This window comes from Mycteria americana, chromosome 2, assembly GCF_035582795.1.
Source record: "Mycteria americana isolate JAX WOST 10 ecotype Jacksonville Zoo and Gardens chromosome 2, USCA_MyAme_1.0, whole genome shotgun sequence".
Lineage (NCBI taxonomy): Eukaryota > Metazoa > Chordata > Aves > Ciconiiformes > Ciconiidae > Mycteria > Mycteria americana.
The window spans coordinates 151769383-151792675 of NC_134366.1; the positions used below are offsets into that span (position 1 = coordinate 151769383).

At 37.9% G+C, this 23293-nt stretch overlaps 1 protein-coding gene across 4 annotated transcripts in view; it reads right to left on the minus strand.

The window, feature by feature from the left end:
- Positions 1-23293, minus strand: part of RNF19A (ring finger protein 19A, RBR E3 ubiquitin protein ligase) — a 60792-nt gene that overhangs the window by 11138 nt on the left and 26361 nt on the right. For all 4 annotated transcript variants that reach the window (XM_075495043.1, XM_075495045.1, XM_075495044.1 and 1 more), the window contains 4 exons: positions 10107-10861; positions 3854-4062; positions 1712-1856; positions 957-1119 (listed from right to left, as the gene is read on the minus strand). In XM_075495043.1, the coding sequence (XP_075351158.1) occupies positions 957-1119; positions 1712-1856; positions 3854-4062; positions 10107-10723 (1134 nt within the window). In that variant the 5' untranslated portion in view covers positions 10724-10861. The remainder of the gene's footprint in view (positions 1-956; positions 1120-1711; positions 1857-3853; positions 4063-10106; positions 10862-23293) is intronic.

Here is a 23293-nt window from a genome sequence, read left to right on the forward strand (position 1 = left end):
AAGATGAAAAAAGAATACAGTGGAAAAGCTGCATCCCTGGACTTTTTGTCTAGCAACAACTCATGTGAGAGAGAAACACCTCTCCCTCCCAATAAATATAGAATTATGTATCTGTGCCAGTCACTGTGATAATCCACGCTGATAAAAGCAGAAAAACAAATCTTCTGACTATGCCATCCAGTACATGTAACTAACACTTAGCACCTGCTGAACCAAGCCGTCATTTCAAAAAGCCCATTCCCAAAAGATATGGATAACTTACTACTTTATCCTAAATTACAAATAGGAGATGCAATTATCTTTTGCTTTCCTTGCAATTTGTCATCTACTTTATACTAAAAGCTATTATATTTTTGAGAGGAAATACATCAACTGCCTTCTGATTAACATGGTCATTTCTAGCAGATTCCCACAAACAGTAAAATGAAGATAGATGCTGTCTAGCCACCTGCACTGAACACTGGTCCACATGGTGGTCTGGCCCAAGGCAATTAATAAGCTGCTGAGTATGTGTGCATGCACAAACCTATAGTAGCACAATTTTATACTAAAATACTGGTAACATCTGCTTTTAAGAAAAATAAGAATGACTGCCTTTTTGCCTTCCTTCTCCTCTAGATATTGTTTAATTCTAAGGGAAACCAGAGATTAAAAACGGAGCAATTTTGAAAAAGCATGCAAGAACTTCCATGGCAAGTTGCAGAAACTGGAAATTGTTTGCTCTGCCTGCTTTAAGAGGAACTACATTCTTAAAAACACTGCTTCTCCTTCCTGTACAATTGAAACAAACATCCTTAAACAATTCAGGGGTTGGTTTGTTTGTTTTGGGGGGTGGTGTGTGTTTGTTTTTTTTTTTAAAAGGCTGGTGAAGATAGCTAACTGAACATAGTATTACCCAAGTCATACAATGCAGAAGGTAAAACCTGAAGCATGTTAGGAGTTGTAGCACATTTTACCTTACGTCCCACATACACAGGAATTCCAATAATCATAGCAGGAATAGCAATGCCAGCTATTAAGGCAATTCCTACAGGAGCTCCAACAAGTGTCCCTAGTTGCCACAGTATTTTCTTCTTACGGCTCCATGGTTTCTTTCCCCAAAATGTGCAACCTGATGGGCTAATAGAAAGAAGTAAGAAAATGGTAAAGAAATTGTAAATAAATCAACATAACTATACACTACTGAACTGTTCTTTAGTTACAAAATTATTGTTCTTAGGTTCAAGTTACAGACGTTATGGATACCAAACCATCAGTTATAATGTTTTCAGATTATTTTTTTTGCCTTTACAGCATGTTTTGCAACATAAAGAGAAGCACATTGCATATTACCACATGCCAATCTATGGTTCACAGGTAACCTATATAATCAGAGTTTTTGTATTGCTTACTACGAAGACAATACAGCAGTATTAAGACATCAATCAAAATAGTGGGTATGTTCATCTAAAACACTTAATTTGTTGTACTAGGTACACATTCATTGCATGCATGAAACTTAGAAAAATATTTTCAAATAAAAAAATAACAAAGCACTAATTTAAATACATGCATTGAAAACTAACTTACTTCTCAGATATGGATACTTCAACTGTGATTCTCTACTCCAACAGAAAGAAAACTAGACTTACAGCACCCAGGAATCTACTTTTATGTACTTTAGAAAACAAATTACCAACCACATAGATGATTTTTTTTTTCTTAAACGTACCTTAAATAATGTAAATCTGAGATCTCTTTCATACATAGCCAACAGAATTCACAGCCACAGACAGCACAAGTCATATGATTGCAGCTTCCATCATTCATTTTTATTATATAAGCAGCACAGCGTGGGCATGGCTTTATGTCATCAGCTGTTTAAAAATGAATATTAAGATCATATCAGTTCTTTAGACAAGCAGATTTAATCAAAATATAGACATATGTTTGGGAAAACCAATTGAACCATTACCTGAAAAATGGAAGAAGTTTATTATAAGTTTGCTTTACAAATCTTGATTTGGCAATGACCTGATAGCTATTTGTGTTTGTAAACCTTGGACCAAGTAAAACTAATGCAAACAAGGTATATTAGATCACACTGAAGTAATTGAATAGTTAATGCATACACTCTGTTCAAGGATTTTCTAAGCTTAATGCAATATATATTAGAGTTGGACATTAAATATGTATGTTAATACAGGACTGATAATATGGTCTCTTTAAATATAATCCTCTTTTACATTTCATGCTGTTATGAATCTTTTACTTGAATATTCAGTCTCCACTGTTATTACTTCTTCTTATCTTAACTCCATCTCCCCTTCCACAGTAAGTGCATTTCTTTGGTATCACCATCCTCCTCTTGAGTCCTTTTCACAGCCCTACTTAATACATACTTACTCCCTAGAGAAAAATATTGTAGCAAAAAGAAAATTCTGGAGGCTCTCCTTGTTCCCAAGTCAAATATTGAAAAATGCAGTTAAGTGACTAGGTCTATCATTAACAAACAAGGGGTCATTGAGCAACAGTGAAATACTTGTATACTGACACAACCACAGTTGTGATCTTCATTCCTTCACTTTACTGGTTAGCATCTGCACTTCGGGACAAGCTATTTACTCACAGCAGCAGAAATAACTTGCAGCTCCTAGTGCAGAAGTCCAAGTTTACTGCCTCTGTGCTACTACGTAGGACAAAGGGAAAAGAGGGGTTATACTTGGTATAGAGAATATCCAAAGAGGTGTAGAACCAGCATAAACAGTACCTCTACCAATTCCAGTGCAAAAGGACAGTGAGCAGCTGAAAGGACGCACTAGCTATTCCCAGATGGGAACAGATGCACAGCCCACAGGGCAGTAACTAAACTGAGCAAGTTCGTACAGCACAGGAATGGCAGAGCTACTGCTGTTCATGCTGGGAGTGACTGAAAGGGCAAGGAAAGGAGCTGGCATGCTATTTTATTTAAAGTTTATTTTCAAATAAACTTTAAAACTAGAGCAAGATGCCAATTTTTAAGACAAGATGGAGTGCCTTGTTAAAATGAGCCAGCACAAACAATAAATTGGAGACTCCCAATTCTAGGGCTAGATTGCAGAATGACAGCTCTAACTACATTCAAGGTGCAAGAGAGACTCTTCTCCCCAGATATCTACCTTGTTTGGTCAGGCAGACACAAAAGCTGCCAAATAGATCAGAGTTTGGTGAAACTCGGAGCCAATTCTTATCAATAGCAAACTGGACTCTTGCTCTGCAAAGTACTACTCTGAATAGTTTATCCTCTTTTTTGGGGGGTTACAAACAAGTTCAATTTTAAGAAGATGGAATTGTTAGCTTTATGGTAACCAAGACAGATAAGCATTTTATTGAAAAACAGAAATTAGTACTAACAAACAGATGTCAAGCATCAGAGCTGGCATCAGACTAAGAGTCTCTTTTAAAAGCAGAAAATGGGTGGTTTTCCGTTTTATTTTTAACAGCTTTTATTATTAGCAGCCCTGTGAAATTTCACCTATAGTGGAGAAAAGTGTTCCCAGTGTGTAAGTGATACAACTACTGAAGTCAGCCTGCCAAACACAGGGAATGCTTTGCAGCAAGTTCCTTTGACTTCACATTTTTCAGCAACAAAAGAAGAATTTAAAATGCTGACAAGCCTGTGTGATTGAAGCCATGTCCTGTGGTCACATAGTACTTCAAATTATAACATTTAAAATTTGAATTAAAACTTAAAATTCTCTATTTTATGTTTCTGAAAGACAAAAACAAAGTAACTAGTATCCACCATGCTACTATTCAGTTCTTTCCTTTTTAGAGTTAATTGTGCAAATGTACTAAAAATATTTTACAGACACAGTATCCTAATCATAAATACCTGCTGCTCCAGATTCCTGGCTGTAGCTAATAGATGAAGAACGAATTGTTCTCAGGCGCAGACTTTGAGCTCTCTCCTGGCGAGCAGCATCGCAGGTCTGGTTTGGATGCCAAATCTGCTTACAGTGGTAGCAAAACTCAGTTCCACAGCCTTCTCGTCCACACGTAAGTTTGGGACAGCTGGCACATCCAAAAGCGATCACAGCATATCTTGAATGATCAAGACGGGCAAGAGAGAACTTCATTAATAAAAACAGTCCTATCTACAGACCGAAGCAGACAAGACAGCTGCCAGAGCAGCTGAAGCAGGTACAAAGGCAGTGGACATCAGGAGCTGACATTAGGTGGCCAGCACAGGTTCCTTACCACCTCCTTCCACAACTCTATCGCTATTGCATTAGACGAAGACTATACAGAAATACTACAATCAGTGTATCACTTTGCTCTACCCCACCTTAACAACTTCATGCAGTACTGAAATATACTGCATGCAGTACTGTAAGGTTTACGGTCACAAAGCAACCAGAGTTTAGAAAAGCAGGACAATAAAACCAAAAAAGGTATCTAAGCAACGAGAAAAAGTTACAGTTTCAAAAGTGTCCCAGTCACTGTAGGCATGTCTAAGCTTGACCCTTTCTATAATCTGGGAGGATCTCTGCTAAGTGATCTGTAGTGTAATCTATTACTATAAAGGCATCTGACTTGGTACTGTATGACATTTTAGTATTTTACTGGTTGCCTTTTATCATGAATACCACTATCTACTTTAAATAGATGTTTATTTACTCTTTACACTTTAAAATGTCAAAACAACAAAGCAAGTATTTTATAAATAAGGATTTTGGTTTCTCAATTATTAAGACAATTTCATTTTTTGGACCATTTTTTAAAATACATTTCAAACTGTAAATGCAGACATTGATAAGAGTTCAGGGCCTCATTGCCACCTTTACTCTGACAAGACTATAAAGCAAAAAGTTCCAAAAACAATGAGACTTACAAAACTGTGTTACACCTTTTTGTCATCAGACACAACATGAACAATTCTATACAATGACAGAGTGGTTGCCACAAATCAATTCCTCCATCAGGGCTGCATTTTAAAGTTCACATGATAAAAATACAATGTGTATTATTGTTCATATTAATACTAAATACAAATATATATACACATATACACACATGCCCCTTAATTCCTACGCACTGTAATTTTTTCAATGATTTTATGCAATAGCTTTCTTTTAAATAGAAAACAGTACTAGGTCCACTGGTATGAACACTTAAAACAGATCTATAGTTTTATTCACATGAACAGTCCCCCTGAATAGACTTCAACAGATTTATAAATGTAGCAGGGCTTTAAATTTATGGCTGTTCAAATGAAGGTAATTTTATTTTAGAAGACTAAATGGCTTATTTTTACCCCCTGCCCAATTTATACAGCTGCATAAAATTAACTCAAAGTATTCTTTATCAGCAATGATACTAAAAAAAAATTATTCCCACTCACATATCTGAAAATTTATCTATTTTCATTTTACAGTAGCTACATCTGAAGCTCTGTAAAGTTAAAGCAAGTCCCATCCCTTTCATTAAGTGTTTTAAAACAGTATGTTTGATGTCCCCCCCCCCAAGAAGTTCTGCTAACAAATTTTTCAACCTTTAATTTACAGATGATGCAGTTACAAATAAAAATGAGATGCATGCTTGTCTGTTTTCAAATATTTCTTACTTTCCAAGTAAAAATTTGTTTCAATAATTGCTAGACTTTTCTGTATTATTGCCAAGTTAATCAGCTCCATTTTCCCACTTACAGCAACTGAAGAGATAATTGCTTTGTGTGTACATAGAGAGACTCTGATCCAAACGCTTCTTCAACATACAGGGATACATCCAAGACTCACTAACATCATATCAAAGAATCCCAAGCGTAGGCCACAGAATGAACTATCAATTTATATCCTGCCTCCCATTGCTAATAAAGAATGGGTGCATCCCTGAAAGCACTCCCCATTTGGGATTGATGCTGGCATACCTTTAGCAAGTAACTTTTTAGACCAGAGCAAATCCCAGTTCAAACTTTACAAAATTACAGGTTTAATTTCAACATTTTGCATTCATTTTACAGGTGATGGGAAAGCCAAAAGTTCGTTAGGCTGAGAGAAGTGACAAACAAGCAAATTCAAAGTAATAGAGTAAAACAAAAACCAGAGGCAAGGAGCAATTAATTTAAGAAAGGATGTACAGTGAGAATAGGAATAAAGAATCTCTACTCTTTTGCCCAATCTGCTTTTTGCTTGCAAAGGATAAGAAAATCTAGGAATCACTGCTCTCTTCTAACAGTGTCAGCAATACAGTCTCAGAGCAAAACCATTACATAATTCAGACAGAAGAAAAGACAGAACACATTTGCAATACCGATTCACTAAGGCTTGTTAAAATGACATCGGAAAACTGATATGAAGAAACAGGATCTCAAAAAAATTAGTCTGGAACAAAGGCCAAGAGTTTTCCTTATGCATGCTCCTTCCCCAGGGAAGGATCACCGATTTGCCAGTGTCCCCTACCAAGCCACTGCAGGTAGGCTGCAGCTGGTACGGATTTTTACAGTTAACAACAACGGTCAGGATGCATTTCAGCTTGCAACAAAAGCAGAGGATGAAGTAGCCCAGGGTCAGAAAGACTGTGGTGCCAGCAGTATGGACCATTTCTGGCATTAGACTGCTTTAGTGCTAGAGACCCCACAGCTCCCAGGCAGCTCGTTCAGGGTATAACCACTGCAACAGAGGTTCTCCTCCACACTAGTCTGTAGTTCTCTTGTTGGGAAGATCGTAAAAAGTTCTCCACTGGGACAGGAGAAGTAGTAATACACTTAATACTGCAGTTAACTTTGTTTCAAGATCTGTTTGGTTCCAGTTTTGCCATCTCTAGAACTTGTTTTTACCCCGAACAGAGGGAAAGACAGCTGAAAGACATTTCCTTCTTAATTATTCTTTGTTGTTTCCTGAGAACACAGGGGCCCACGATGTAGAAAAACAACATTATAACAGACTAACCTAGCTTCCCTCCTTTTTTTCCTTCGTCATTTTTTTCCCCTCAGGGATCAAAGTTTTTATAATTATTTGCTCTTTATCTGGTCCAGATCTTTGCCCAAGTGTGATGCCCAAACTCTGAAACAATATTACATGGGATGTTTCATCAATGCTGAGGAGAGTTAAAGCACTGTCATGCACCATCCACTTGGTTCCTTCTTCTACCTATTTGTGCAGTAAATTTTTCCTACCAGAGTGCTCTACTATGCACCTATTTCCCATTTATTACAGTACTTATTTCTAACTTTAAAGACAACTTTAGGAAATAATGCTACCCTCTGAAGTTATTGCACCTTTCTTACTTTTGGATTAATTGCAAATTTAGTAAATTCCATCCAGCTCAATCATGAAATATTTGATCCATGCTAAAATCAGGTCAGCTACCATCCCAACCTTAATGCATTCTGCCAGTACTACATATCAAAAACTGTTCAGAAGAAAAAAATAAGCCCTCAGTTTTAACTGCATATTGTACAAGTTGATTACAGTTGCCAAAGCAATTAGAAGCTGCGATTACTGTTGTACGACATAATAGTTAAAGCAAGTGTCTGCTGATCTGAAGTTTGTGCATACTGAATGTGATACCTCATCCTTAGACAATGTTTGTCAGCATAGGCTGTTCAGTGAAAGTCTGAATGGTGTTTACTTCTCTAAACCTCACGTCTGTACAATTCCTTCCTCCATCCTCCTTCCATGCTCCACAACAACATTAAATCCCTGTTATTACTTTCTATACCGCTCCCACTTCTCCTTCCTACCTCCCTCTGGGTGCTTTCTCCCAGCTCCCCTGGCTAACAGCAAGGTGAGAGAGACCAGTGCTGCAGCAGGCTCCCAGCTACGCACATACCAGTTTGCCAGATGGTGCTGTGGTGGCTGCCTGGAAGGCCAAATTTAAAAAGGTAACTGTAGGATTCATATGCAGGTATTTCTCTTGCTGGAAGCATTATTGATGGTCTCTCTTTTGCTCAAGTATTATGGGGCTTTTTCCCCAAAAAATGTTTTAGATTAACTTATGCTGAACACTCAACCCCCTCTGCCCAACATATTTGAAGGTACTAAAGGTTTCAAAAGTGATCAGGAGAAGGATGGGTAAAAGACAAAATGTGATCGCACGAGCTCTTGCTTCTTTAGGATGACAACCATAAAGAATGATCCTGCTGAGAAGTATCTAAGTAACCAACTTCATCAGATTTTACACCAGTGATGAGAATTCAGTGAGGGGGTACTATCTGTGCATTAAAAACAGAATCCATCTATCACTGTGAAGCATTTCCCTACCACATGAAATATATTAGGAAAAAGTCATGTTATCAAAGGTACCGTTAAGGTCACCCATACAGTACTAGTTTGTTCCCCTCACACAGAAACATTGCCAGGCAGCTAAACTATGCCAATATACTGTGTTTTCCACAGGATTCCACCCTGAGAGTAAGGAGCATGCAGTAGGCAGTTCTGGAGCAATGATTTAAATATTTTCTGTATACCAATACATTGCTGTGGTCCCACACAATTGCACGGAACTTTAACTTCACCCTGAAGACCCACTTTTTTTTTTTATAATGGTATTATCTATAGCAAATATCATTACAGTTTTTGACCATTTAAAGATACTTAGGATTTTTAAAAAACAGATGAGAAAACTGAGGCACAAAAAATAAGCAAGGTGAAAAGCCTCCATTAAACAAATCTGTCTTAGTCTACTTACTGAAGTACTAAAGAAGTACCTGAATCACTGAAACATGGTTTAACAGAAAATGGTTTAACAGTTCTTACATGCTTTCCCCTTACCTTGAGTAACAACAGCTTCCCAGAACACAAAAACTCAGGGGAACTTGAGCAAAGTATACTTCTGACTATCAAATAATGCCTTCTAGTGGTTGTTTTCTTTTGCAGTATTGAAATATTAAAAGCAAGCTGTACTGGTTTTGTCCACATGACTGTTACAAGCTCATGCAACCAATCCATCTCTCAAGTCATTTTTCCTTCTCTGCTCAAACTATACCACAGCAACACCACCTGCTTTGGACCAGAGGACCTAAGAAACCATCACCTTTCCAGTCCCTGCTTTTGACCTGCATTAGCAAATTCCGTTTCACTTAAAGTATGAAAGTAAAACTGTATTTCAAATATCTTTCTTAACATATCATTTAAATTTGAAAGCCTCCTAAACATCAAGTACCTGAACTTTAATATTGGAATATTTAATCTACCTAATAGTCAGTCCTATTTTGTTTTTTCTCTTTCAACATTCTTCCTTTTCTTCTTTCTACTTATTGCTCATTTGTGAGGCTTTGAAACAGAAATGTCATCTTCTATGAGTTTTTAATGTGCACTGCACATCTGGATCGCAGTCATAGCTATAACCTTTAGACATTACGGTAACGCAAACAATCTATAAAAAAGCAACTTGCTGAAGAATGGCATTATGAGACACCAACAGCAGAAAAGCATGATGAGCTGCTCAGTAGTAATCAGCCTATTTGCGTCAGAATTCAGAATGGTTTCAGAACTGTTTAAGTATTAAAGCAATGTTAAAACATTACGTTCCTCAGATAATAAGCAGGAACAAGCTGATTATTGTCTTATATCAGAATCCTGTTGACAGGCAACAAGTGGTGTGTCAACCAGCCACAAGATGGAAGATACCTGAAGCTGGAGAGGCCTTTTTATTGAAAGAAAACCTTCAATCATTTTTCACAGTTAAAAAAAAAAAAAACCCAAAAACCGAAATACCCACTGTGCTTTAACAAATGGACTAAGTTAAAGGTACAGTCACCAAACTTTCAATTCTCTTTAGTCTGAGCTTTTCACTGTTGCCTTGGCGGTGTAACATCTGAGGTATTTTTGCTTGCTGTAGATACATAGCAACCACCTACCAATAAGTTTCATGACATTGCTGAAATGCCCTCTGTGCAGAAAAAAAAATCCTACTTGAGAAAGGATTTTATTTTGGAAGGTGGGTTGTGGTTTAGGGGGTCTTTTTGTTGTTTTGGTTTTTGTTTTCTTTTGGTTTTTTTTAAAGAGAATTCTGCCTGCTACCTACCCATACAACACATAACAAAATGGTGAAGTAAATCAATTAGCTTTTCAAAAAGCATAATACTATGAACATTATCTATTTATGTTGTCACTTTTTTGCAGATATTGGGAAAAAATACATACCCACAATCTGGAGCTGGGCACCACCTACAATCAGGATCCGCAACCAGCCATCGCCTAAGCATAAACTCTTCATATTTTTCCATCAAGATGTCGTCATTTAATATCAAACGAATATCATGAGGATTAAATCGTTCTGAGCATTCTGGACAGCTAATATTAACTCTGCTCTCGGAGATTTCTATCCGGAGATACTGACGCAAGCAATCCACACAAGATCTATGGTGACAAGTCATTATCTCTGGGAACCTGTCCTTGGAGTGCCGCAAAAGGCACAAGGGGCATTCCATGAAGTCTCCACTTGGTTTGCTGCTAGAGGTTGTTCCGTTATCGGAAGAGGTACACGTGGAGAAAATAGAGTTCTTGTCTGTACACATTTCTGAATGAATACTTTCAATACTTGCAATTCCATCAACACCTCCATTTAAATCCCTAGACTTGCGTTTTGTGTCTTTTTTCCTCCGAAAAAGAGAGCCCAATGAAATTCTTCTTTTCTTTGGTGCCTTTTTAACTGATGGCAAGCTCACAGAGGAAGCAGAAGACTGGAGGTCCCGATCAGAGCCCATTTGCCGATGTAAACTCATGTCTAGGTCACTCATCAGAAATGGGTTAAATTTCATATACAACCCTAATCATTTTTAAGGATCAAAATAATAGATTCAGAAGATACAGGCATATTATTATGTAATCCAGTTTGAGAGTCTTCATGCAGAAAATTCACATGTATCCGCTTCCAGCAAATTCTTCAGAGGAATTCCCTATATTAGGAAGAAAGATGAAAAAAAGGATAGATTAGAATCACATCTATCACTTTTGGTTCTGAAAGATCATAGCATTCTGATGACCTGTTATTCATATTACTACCATCTTCTCCTCACTATCTGACCCAATACTTCTTTCTGTCAGCTTTTTCTATCCTTTACATACTTCTCATCTTAACAAGCCTGAAACTTCCCTGTGGTCAAGGAATACCTTTGTTACACTTAAGCAGTGCAGAGAATGGCATCTTCACTCCCCTGCTCCCTAAGGGGGGGTGGTGTGCGTGCATGCATGTGTAGAAATGATCATAACCCAGGGTGACAACTAAGTAAATGTATAACAAGCTCTTCTATAAAGCACTGTAACAGGCTTACAGCATTGGAAACTTTTCCATTTTCTCTACCTTACATTTTCCACACATGTGATAAGGTCATGTACAAACCCAATGTAGTTAATTAAAAGAAACTAAAGACTGTTGTGTGTGTTTTGAATCCATTTAGACTGCCAGCAGAAATTAAGTCACTGTGGCTAAAGAGCTCAAGATATTCTCAAAATCTAAGGGTTCTCAGAGAAGTATGCAGATGCATATTTATAATGTAAGGCACCTGAATATTTCAGGAAGCAGAACTGCAGAGTGAGTGACAGCCAACACTGTCTTGCCCTTCAACTTCCATATTGCAATTCAAGCAAAGACTAGAGTTAAGGTGATGACATTTGAATTTTTCATCATACTGATTTTTAGTTTAAAAAAAGCCCAAAAACCAGATTCCCATCACATATCAAGCTTCAATTATTCCCTGTGTACAAGATGACAGCAATTACTTCCTTCTGTCCCTGTTGCTTAACTGACTGGCTCCAAGAGGAGAGAGAAAGGAAGGTGTTTTCCTGTTTTCCTCCGACAGAGGAGACTGCTACAAGAAGTGACAAATCACCTTTAACAAAAAACACTAACTTCCCCCAAACATGCAAATATTCCCACTTCTTGGAAGCTTGATTGTACAAGAGGTATTTTTCTAACTCTCAGTGAGCTGCTTCTGTAATAGAAGAATGAGAAGGCACTTCTTATGCGACATCAGGGTTGCATATCCAGATGCAACTACTTGCTGGCACCATTTCTTTCCTCAGTGTTTCCTAACTTACCTCCCAGAAAGGGGTGCACTGGGTTTCTACGATTTTACCATAGGAGGATAAAATCAGAAACTGGATACTAAAAATAAGTCAAAAGGTAGAAAGAAAGGAATGTAGAGGGCCACTGTTGATACAAAAATATAATTTCTAATTTATACATCTTGGTATAGAGAAGCAAAGGGAAGCAAAAAACCAACACTGACTGAGGTGAATGCCTCTATTTACCAGAGCCCAGGCAGTCTGCACACCAGCTAGAGACCAGCCAAAAAACAACCGTGTACTGCATATGTCTCCGAGATGGGATCACCGAGATGACTGGGTCAAGACTAGGAAGTTTCAGAGGAAGACCAACCAGCAGCGGAAACAGGAATCCCTCTGCAAAGAGGAAACACAGAAATAGCCCACGGGTGCTCCAGCTTGCCCGAGCAATGCGTGCAGCAAACTCACTGCTGGGCCCTCTTCAGACTACTGTAGCTTGATATTATACATGTACTAGCAGGTAGCCAAGTCAACACTACTCGATTTATACTATCACCCAGTACAGTAGTACCCCACAAGAATACTACCTTCCTCAAGTGTAAGAGTTTAAAAGAAAAAGGGAAAAAAAAAAAAAATCGACAAAAAACCCCCCTCACATCTGCTGGTTTTGCTAAAAAGAGGTCTTACGTTTTGGGCCACTAGACTGTCATTTGTTTGGTTTTTTTAAGAAAAAAAATTAAAAGCCACTATATTCTATTTTTTTCACGTGTGGAATTATTACTACTTTTTCTTTTTTTTTTTTCTTTTTTTTTCCTAATAAAGGAAAATCTTACCCCTGTGGAACACTAAAAAAAAAAAAAAAAAAATCTTATTTTATTCCCAGGGTCTAAAATAAAGCATATTTCAAGAACATAACATACTCTTCCTTCCCTCCTAAGGGAACATTTTCAGCCTAAAATCTAGTCAAAAGGAATCTTGGATGCTTTACCTGCTTCTGTTCCCAAAACAAATGTAATAGTTTTACAGCCGCTGTTTCTCATTAAATGAGCTAAAACATTCCTTTATCTAAAGAAAAAAGGTGAAACTGAAAAAACTGCTCAACAATGATAACAGAAGGGAACATCCTTCTCTCTAGGATCTTGGCATGATGTTATATCATAGATACATGCAGTTGGTACACGGCATCTGAAATATACTACATACACAAATCCTATGGCCTATGGCTGATGATAAATTAAGTTTGTATGTCTAGAAGTGCAAGAATAACCTTGAAAGCATTATTATAACTACATACTCACTAACATTTGTATGTTCACACAGATACTACCAGGACAGTAGAAAGTACCATCCTCCCCAAGCCAGCAGAGTCCATGAACAACATGAACAGCAATCAAAGCACTCATTTCAGAATTTTTTTTTTTTTTGAGAAAAAAATAAAATAAAAAAAGTAGGAAGTAAACACAGTAACACAGCCAAGCCTATGACTACAAGCCTTCCCCTCCTCCCTTTCTCTGGAGAGGAAAGAATGCGTATTACAGCATTTTTGCCAGTTCCAACAGATGTACAAAATCAAGAAATAGCAGCTCTGGTGATGAACCAGTTGTACTTTTTTTTTTTTTCCTAAATAAACAAAGATTCTCCCATGTTCTAAAGAAAGAGACCAGTACGTCCTATAGCTCTCTTTGCGTAATGGGATCTGATAAGCAGTCTCTCAGAAATAGCAGATTGCTCTTCTAAAGAAAATAGTTACATCTTTTCGGATTTTTGAATAGAGAAGTTGCCAGTTATTTCAGACAATCATCAATTATGCTCTCTAGATTTAAATGCATAAAGCTAGTTTTAAAAGCCATACTCTTCCTTATATAGTAATTTTGGATTGCCATTTTAGTGACGTTCAAAGATGACTTTGCTGAAGTGAAAAGATTCAGCAGATGATTTATTACAGGAAAAAATGAAGACAAACGTTACAATGCTAATAATGATCAGAGCTGTACAAAATCATAAAAGCCTTACTAGCACAATCTGGAGCACTGGCCAGTTCTCATGTTGCCCAACCCAACACAGCATCTGCATGTTTTTGCTGACAAAAAGAAGGAAAAAATACTTGATTCTGTACAGCCAGAGAACACAACGTCTGTATTATTCCAGTAACAATGAGTCCACATGAAGGAGATATGCTGTGTGAAAAAATGGAAGCTCTGAAATCAAAAGACTTGAAACAAGCCGAGACACACAATTACAGTAATAATAACAATCTGATTTCGAGAGGCAACATTCATTGCAAGTTCTGCACCACTCTCACTCACCAGTATAAACTCTGTCAACATACAGAAGACACTAATATGAGCAACAGCGAAGGGATATAAAAATCACACACAGAGTATAACTCCTAAAAATGTAAGTTCACCACTGTCCTCAACATTTCCTCAAAAGCACTTACAGACTACAGAAAAACCATGTTTCTGGCTTCCCGCCATGCCTAAAGCTCTACCACAAATCCAAATTCCAGCCATGTTTTGCACTCTGCTAGCGCCACAGACTACCACAAAACACCAGCTGCCACAGCACAAACACACCTTGTCATCTGAAGATTTACAAAAGCACAAATGACATTTACAGATGTAAACTCACGTAAAGCTCAGTACGTAATTGCTATCTGTTCCTTCAGTAACCCTTCCTAAACTGTTTGCTGGGGAAACCTAACTAACATCCAGTTAATTTCCTTCTATAATTCTTTTTGACCATGCTGCTTTAAGTAAATGCTATCGCTAACCATATAATGGAGGGGGAGGGAAAGGAAATCGGAATAATCTTGCAAAGGGAGAAGTTTTCAACTCAGAGATGACTGGAATGAAAAATATCTTCTAGTATGGCTCTCCATGACATAACCTTTGCTTGTCTCATCTTACCAATTTCAAAACTTTCAGGAAATGCACTAGGGCAGCTGAGTATAACCCTACTGATTTTGCAAGAAGAGAGCGATAAAGCCCTACTTCCACAAGCCAGCCTGCTGCAGGAGACTAACTCCTTCATGCTCTTAACTGTCCTCCAAACACACCAGAGGCAAAAGCTCAACCTGCTGCCTGCTCTTCCATTACACCTGGTATACAGGAGCAACAAATAAGGGAGTCTGCCGTAAGGGCAAGCAGCTTCACACACGTTTGCAAAATGAAGGCAGGCTTAAACATTTGTGTAGGAAAGGAGAAAAAACACCATAAACATAGCTGTAGCTACATCCTCACTAAAACCCTTAAACATTCCCTCATGCCATTGGTGCTTAAATGACAAATTTAGACTTTTCCTGTTGCAAATGAACATTCTTCATTTTAGGCATTTGCTCCTCCTGACAATTTAACCAAGCACCAACTTTGTGTTAGCATACTGAAAGCTATTTTTTGATTAAAACTGACTACTAACAGCTTCCTTCTCTGACATCTGTAATTCCCAACATCTATACTCTGTAGCTGCTTTCTGAGATGCACTGCTCCGGCTTAAAAAGAGAGCTGTAACAAAAAAAAACCCAGAGCTTGAAGTTCATCCACCAACAACGCATTACAGATCTGAAATACATTTCTGCCTCCCTCTTCCAAGGAGCACCTCCTGTCAATCACATGGTATCCTGGAATTTCTAAGCTATGATGTTCTTAAGATAGAGGTATCTCTACACATCTGAGAGGGGCACTGAAAACATGTTTTCCTTTTCGTTTACTCCATAGTGTAAGAACTGTAAAAATAGTGGAATAAAATGTAAAACAAAAATATGCAAAAGCTTAAGCTACTGAATTAAATACCAACACAGAATTTTAAAACAGCGATCAAGATTCTCGTTTCAATGGGCACTCTTTAAATGTCAATTCATTCCACAGAATCACAGACTCGTATAGGCTGGAAAAGACCTTTAAGATCATCAAGTCCAACCGTAAACCTAACACTACCAAGACCACCACTACACCACATCCATAAGCACCTCATCCAAACATCTTTTAAATACCTCCAGGGATGGGGACTCACCCACTTCCCTGGGCAGCCTGTTCCAATGCTTGATAACCCTTTCAGTGAAGTAAAATTTCCTAATATCCAGTCTAAACCTCCCCTGGTACAACTTGAGGCCATTTCCTCTTGTCCTATCACTTGTTACCTGGGAGAAGAGGCCGACCCCCACCTCTCTACAACCTCCTTTCAGGTAGTTGTAGAGAGCGATAAGGTCTCCCCTCAGCCTCCTTGTCTCCAGGCTAAACAACCCCAGGTCCCTCAGCCGCTCCTCATAAGACTTCTGCTCTAGACCCTTCACCACCTCCACAATAGTTTTAAAATTGGGCAGAAAAAACCAAACACTTTTGCCTGAGGATTTCAAAAAGAATATACCCCTACTCACTTTACACATGCCTCAGGTTCAGCTAAAAATCTGGCATCACTAGGAGTTAAAACAGAGTAAGGAACAGTCAAAGAACTTAACAATTTTGACAGCTACCTGCTTCTGTAGCACTATGTCCCATTAAAAAACCCCACCATACTCATGTATGGTGCCACACATGGTGCCAGAGCATGCTAGGACTATTACTTGGTTTAATCACACATGATTTAGTACAAGCAGAACCAACACTTTGCAACTTGGAAGTAAGCAAATGGAAATTATGTTGAAACAACAAAGGTTCTGGTAGAACCTTTATATGCACTAAGCTGAAAAATAAAATCCTTTAATGGTAACATAATGCAGCATAGGTGAAATACTTAATTGCAACAATTAGCAGAATGCGCTTATCACTCCTTCAATGCATTTCCTCTCAAAAACTAAAATTAAGAATAGTAACATTTTCCATTTAATGTTTAGAAGACTGTAAAGATATTTAAATTAAATTTGTGTGTGGTTTTTTGATGTCTTCTAACTTTGATTTCTAATAAAAGGTGAAATTAAAGGGTTGATACTATTTGGATTAAACTGAAAAGTTTATTCTATAAAAGAAAGCTAACAAATTTGTATCAGAAGATTTCTCAAGCTTTTAAAATTAACCCAGACCTACAGATACTTATCAAACATTTACAGTGTTTTGTTACAGCATGCCAGGGTACAAAAACATAAAGTCAAAGTGACTTAAAACAATTCACTTAAACTGAGCTGTATACAACTACTTTAAAAATATACTCACATAAGTTTTACTTCATTATGCCTTTTCTCTTTTGAAAAAGAGAGCACCAGTATGGTAGTTTACATTTTACAAAACTGATCTAAGCAAAAAGTAATTCTTATCTTTCAGATACTTCTGCAGGAAGATATCTTTACTTTCCTGTCCTGCTTGGTTCTAAGAGCCACATATGTAAATGCTTCTCTTAAAGATGACCATTCGTTATGAAAGTTACCAGAGTTGCTTCTACTACTAGTAAGTCTTTTTCAGAGTGAAAATTACTTGATCATTTAGTTAATTAGGCTCTCATTTCTTTATGCTTACAATGGACTACTGATACCTGCACAGAGGCCATTATTTCAAAAACAGGACTCCCAAATCCACAACTGATCAAAGACAAGTTTTTCAAAACCTTCAGAAATCTGCCATGTCAAGTCTCAAAATTTACACATCACCTCTAAACAACAGAACAGCAGCTTCGGTGAAATAATTTCCCTTTTTTAATTTATGCAAATTCAAAAGAGTAGGAGTTGAGTTGCCGGCAAGTACCGTACCAAGCATTCACTCACTAATTTCACATTGGAGCTTGCAGCAGGTTCAGTGAAGGTGCTGACAAGATCTGGGACATGCTGGTATCAGCACAGAACTGGTAAGCAGAACAGAGTAGGGCCCTTATCCCTAAATTGAAAGGAAGTTCAACCCTCTGGGACATGCCAGCTTGACACACATAGGCCATTAGACCAGTGCCGAGTGAGAAACAAGGGATCTTCCAGGAGCAAAAGGACTTGCTTTAACATATGGGAGTTTCTATAATGCAGAGTCAGTTTACTTTAGGAAAGTCTTTTAATAATTAGTGTCTCTAAACTGATCCTATGTAATGCCTTGTTAAAATTAAACAAAAGACTGTTACTAGATACCAAAAGCAGACAAAAGGTTAGAGAAACTCCCTCATCACATGCGACCCTTTCTTTTCAGCTGTTAATCTGCACTTCAACTAGGATGTTCACTAAAGCAAGAACAAGACTGCTATTTATTTGTAGAGCATCTTTTGATAAACATTAAACATTATGGTTTTTCTCATCAACTTTACGTCCAGATTATTGCTGCATGTTCTGAATCATGTTGTAAAAACCCCCTGATATTAACAGATACTATTATACAAGAATTTAAGTGAAAAGCACTTGTGAGGCAGAGATATTTTAATCTCTTTGAAATCTACATACCACACTGTTACCATGTCCCAGTTTATTCTGATTGCACTTTATTTTTCCTTAAAGTCCTGTGTCAATTATCTGGAAATTCTATTTTCACTTACAGAACAAAGCAATATTGTTTGTAAAACAATGAAGCAAACAGACAGACTATGAACCCGCTTGGGCTCAAAGCCTGAGACAGTCAGACTGACCGAGCATTAAAAGCAAAAGATTGACAGTATTTAAAATACACAGAAGCCTGCAGAGGACACACTGCAGAATTGCCAAAAGTTAACTGATACACAATGTTCTATTTTAAAATTCACAATGGTATGTAGAACATGACAAACCAATCCTGAGAGCTAGAAAAATCTTCAACAGCTTATTTAAAACAAAAAAACAAACAAACAAAAAAAGAGAGTTATGCTTCTTCCTTAGAAATTTATGTGCAATACATCTTGTATCATGTGTCCATGACAGCTGCTATTAGGAAAGGAAGTCTTGCAAGCTGCTCAACTAATTCTGAAAGTCTCCGAACAACTGATTGCCAACTCCAGCAAAACTGTTCCTCTTGCAGATAGTGCTTGTAAAGAAGAGAGTGCACTTAAAGCACCTCCCCTCAGTCTGGTTGGAGTTCCCCCCCCCCCCCCCCCCCCCATCACCATCCTTTCAAATCCCAAAGGAACACACCATAATCAAACAAAACGGCTTACAAGAGAAACATCTTTTCCTCTACGATTCAAATGTTCAGTAAAAGATTTCATCAGCACTTTCATAAGCAAGGTCAGCCATGGTAAGATGGAACCCCTCTCAAGGGCCCACATTGTACTTTTGCTAATAAATGGCCAACAGGCAAGAATTCCTTAAATTCTAAAAACGTTAATTTTCCAAACCAGCAGCATTAAATCTGGGTATATTGAGTTCAACATTTGACCAAAGCTAAGAACTCAGTGGAGAGATGCTTTCTATTTGTGAATCTCCAGGCCTACATCTGTTGCAAACAAGGCTAACGGGATAAATTTTCCCTTATCTAACTCAGCAGAGCAGTCTTAGTTCAACCGTGCACTCACTCGCTGTGTCGAAAGCTTATCCTACGCACTGTAGTGCATTACTGTAAGCAAATGTACACCAAAGTCAGCCAACAGAAACCAAAGCCTTGGAAACACGGGGTGGGGGGTGGGGGGACAAAACATCACCAGAACTTTTAACTATTTTAATCCATTAATCATTAAAATCCTCACACTAGCACAATTTTTTCCTTGTGTAAGTGATGGGAATGTATTCTCTTTGTGCAATGATGGGCATGTATTTTCACTTCTGAATACTGTGGAGAGATTTATTTTTATATATACATTGAAGTAACGCTCTAAAACATCTGACTAGCTAGTGGTCTGGAAAGTGGAAGCAACACTAAGGGATTAAAAACTGCACAAGCTTCCTACGCACAAAAAAAAAGTTTTAATCTAACTGTATTAATACTTTCATTTAAACTAAGCACTCTTTCTGACCATCAGCTGAAAATTAGCCTGTATGAACGAATCATTCAAAAGATTGACAAATGGCTGTTTGACCTGCCTGAGACAAATACAAATTCCCATAAACCCAAAATCTTTCCCATCTGTAAAGTAAAAATATACTGTAAATTCTGCTTTTAAAATCCTAATCATCTGTAAGCGCAGTCAATATAAAAGAACTAAGCAACTTAATTCTGAATTTGATCTTCTGAGAATGCTTATATGGTATGAACAGATCCAGATACTTCATCAGTGCAGTCTTAAGGAAAGCATAAATGAAACAAAGTAAGTTATCTAGCAACAGCAATAGCAAAATAATCCCAAAGCAAATTTTCAGAGGTTTTTAGCTCTATATTTATTTTAGTTGAAAGCATGTATTCCCTACTTTTGGTTTTACTCCTTAAAACTACTACGGAATGATACGTCGGAATTTCCTGAAGCTGCTTTTTATTCTAAACTATACATTGCAAAATAATCAGAGTAAATATATACACCAGTGAAATATCATCAGAAAGTTTTGTTTCCTGCAGTGTGACCCATCCTGCAAGCGGAAAACACTGCAACACTCCTGAATGCTGAGATCATTCCTACAGAAAAGCTGCTCCAAAATGAAAATAACCAACAGTCACAAATTTCCAGAATACGCAGATGTAATTTCAGGTCTGTAATTTTGCCCGATCAAACAGTAATGGCTACATACTGAATTCTGACAAGCTTTTGTTTTCAAGCAGTCTTTAAAGTTTGCCCCACTATAAAAACAAACCAGATAAAATGTACCAAGATAAAAGGTGGGACAAATATTGTAGTAGAGGGGCCTGAAACCAAGAGCAGGAGTTCTAGAGAAAGCACACAGACAGAATTTGAACAGCATACCAGACAGACAGCAGCTTGGGGGGGATATATAAGAGGTAACAGATCTCAGTTCCTGGCTCCTATTGATTTTTAAATTCAGCAAGAGCCAGAGGTTTCTGTCTTGCACTGAGGAAAGATATTAACCAGCTGACTGGCAGCATCTTCCAGCTCTGTTTTTTCTCTGGCGTAACCAACCTCTATTTTCAGGGCAGGGGAGAAAAAGAAAAAAAACAACCCAAACAACACGCACTGATCTTGAAATAGCTTTGCCTCAAAATAAGAAGCGCTAGAAACTACTAATGGATTACTTTTTAATCCTCTGGTGCTATTTTACTAGTTTGATTAACAAAATGGATATACAGATATACTTTCAATAAAACTTATAAAGTAAGCTAACTAAAGTAACTAAAAGGGAGCAAGTTAATAAGTTTTGAATTCTTCCAGTGAGATCAAGTTAGGCTGTGTTACCTTACCTGGGATAAGAACTTGGTCACAGTTTCTGAAAGCCACTGTGACAACTCACAGCAACTTACTAAGCCACTGTAAAATGACAGTACCTCAGCCCTTGAGAACTTAATAGCTACTGTGCATTGGTCTTGTTTGATATAAGTCTCTTTACAGAGAAACTAATAATTTTGGTAAATACAACTCAATATAAAACTTTCAGAAAAACTTGGGTGACTGAGTGAATAATCCATGCCAGTCTATTCTAGCAGCAGCAAGTCCAGGATACAGACAGGAACTATGACAGTCTTCTGAACTCTGTTATGGCTAATGCCGTAACTGCTGAAACTGCCCTCAGGTCAGGTACAAAGTTACACCAGCGTAACTAACTGTTCCTGTTCAAGAAGCAAGATTAGTGCAAAACCTAGTATAACATGCCCAATTCTACTGCTGCCTGGCCTATGAATTTATTCTGTCAGTATGTTAACTGAAAAATACTGCATGGATGTATTTGAAATCACCAAGTCCATTTTTTGTTTAATGATAGCTCTAGTTAAAATGGTGAAATTTCAAATACAGACCAAGATCAAAAAAAAGAATGAACAACTGAGAGAAAGAGACAAAAACAAAGACAGGGAAAGGTCTAGCCAGGGAAACAAAAATACTCCATCCTGCCAGGAACACTGCCTCTAGCTTCCAGACAGGAAACACTCACTGCCTCCAGAAAAACCATTGGCGTCAGGAAATGGCAGAAGTACCACGAAACTTATCTTACAGCTGAACTTGATGTAGAACAAAAGGAGAACATTAGAAAAGGAAGGTAAAGACAAACCGACTGGCCATCAAACACACAGATCTTTGCTTACGAATACATGAGGTTAAAATTTCAATCTTACTGATGCTTCTTTAGGGGAAGGAATTAGTGGAAGGGATTCTTCCAGTCCTGCTGAAAATAAATAAATAAAAAAGACCAGGCTGAAACAACAGAGCTCATTCAGCATAGACAGGGCAAGAGAAGGGGAACGATCTAGCAGCCTTTACAGACAGACTCCACTAGCATTATAAATAGTATAAACACTAGTTAAAAAGCACAAAGCAAGAAGCTGAATGCTTGTCATTTAAAGTATATCTGATGCTGTACCTATGCTGGAAATACAATATATGCCAACAGGAGGACTTACTCTGCTAGCACAGTTATTCCACCTACAACAACATCACATACTATGTAAAAAAATATGTTATGTCAGCACACAGCAGGATTTAGCCATTAGGATTTAGTTGATGACAGTTTTTCCCAAACATTTTTCACTGACAGCAACACAGTGTAACTGTAACATAGACTGGGGACTAAGAGTTTCTCTATGCAAAAAACTGCTGTATCAAATGGCTAGAAAAGTTAACGCAAAAACATCCGCTCATGGTTTTAAAGACTTGCTCTTGTGAAACTTGTGAAACTTAGTCCTCATCGCTTCGTGCTTGGATGCCGTTAATGAGGCATTGGGGGAGTTTGTGAATCCCCTGCAAGCCAACATGCATTAGCCAGAGGCCTGACAGTCCTGCATGTCAGGTGACGCTCTGGGTCACATGGTGCTGATGAAACCTTGGCAATGCTGTGACATTCTGGATTGTCAGAATGCTTCACACCAAAAACTTACCCCCCCCCCCCCCCCCAAAAAAAAAACAAAAAACAAACTCAAAGATTCCCTGCTGTGCTTAATACATTTAACAGAATACAGAGTCAGGGAAAAAAAAAAAAAAACAACCATGCATGGGACCTACAGTGATTTTCCTCTGCCAGTTGAGGAGTGCTGCAGCAGTGCTCAGTGGCACACTCAGTGAGCAACTGCCAGAAAGGAGAAAAATAAGTGTGGGTCAAGATGTATTTGCACTATTCCATTTACTCCATGGCCTACATTAGCCAGTTACACCTCCATTGCCAGGCCCCACAACACGGGGAGTATTTCAGAAATACAACTCCCCCGCCCGCATACTTTTGAGGAGGGATTACAAAGCCTTTTTCCCCCTAACACTTTCCCCCTCTACACACCCCCCACACATTTACACATGCAAACTCACATATTCTTTCTAACAAGTCTTTAAACACACTTTGTTGGATGTTACTTTTTTCCTCCACACAGCATCGTCTTAAACAGCTCTTTCTACACAATTATGGAAACATCATTAGTTAGGCCCCTTTG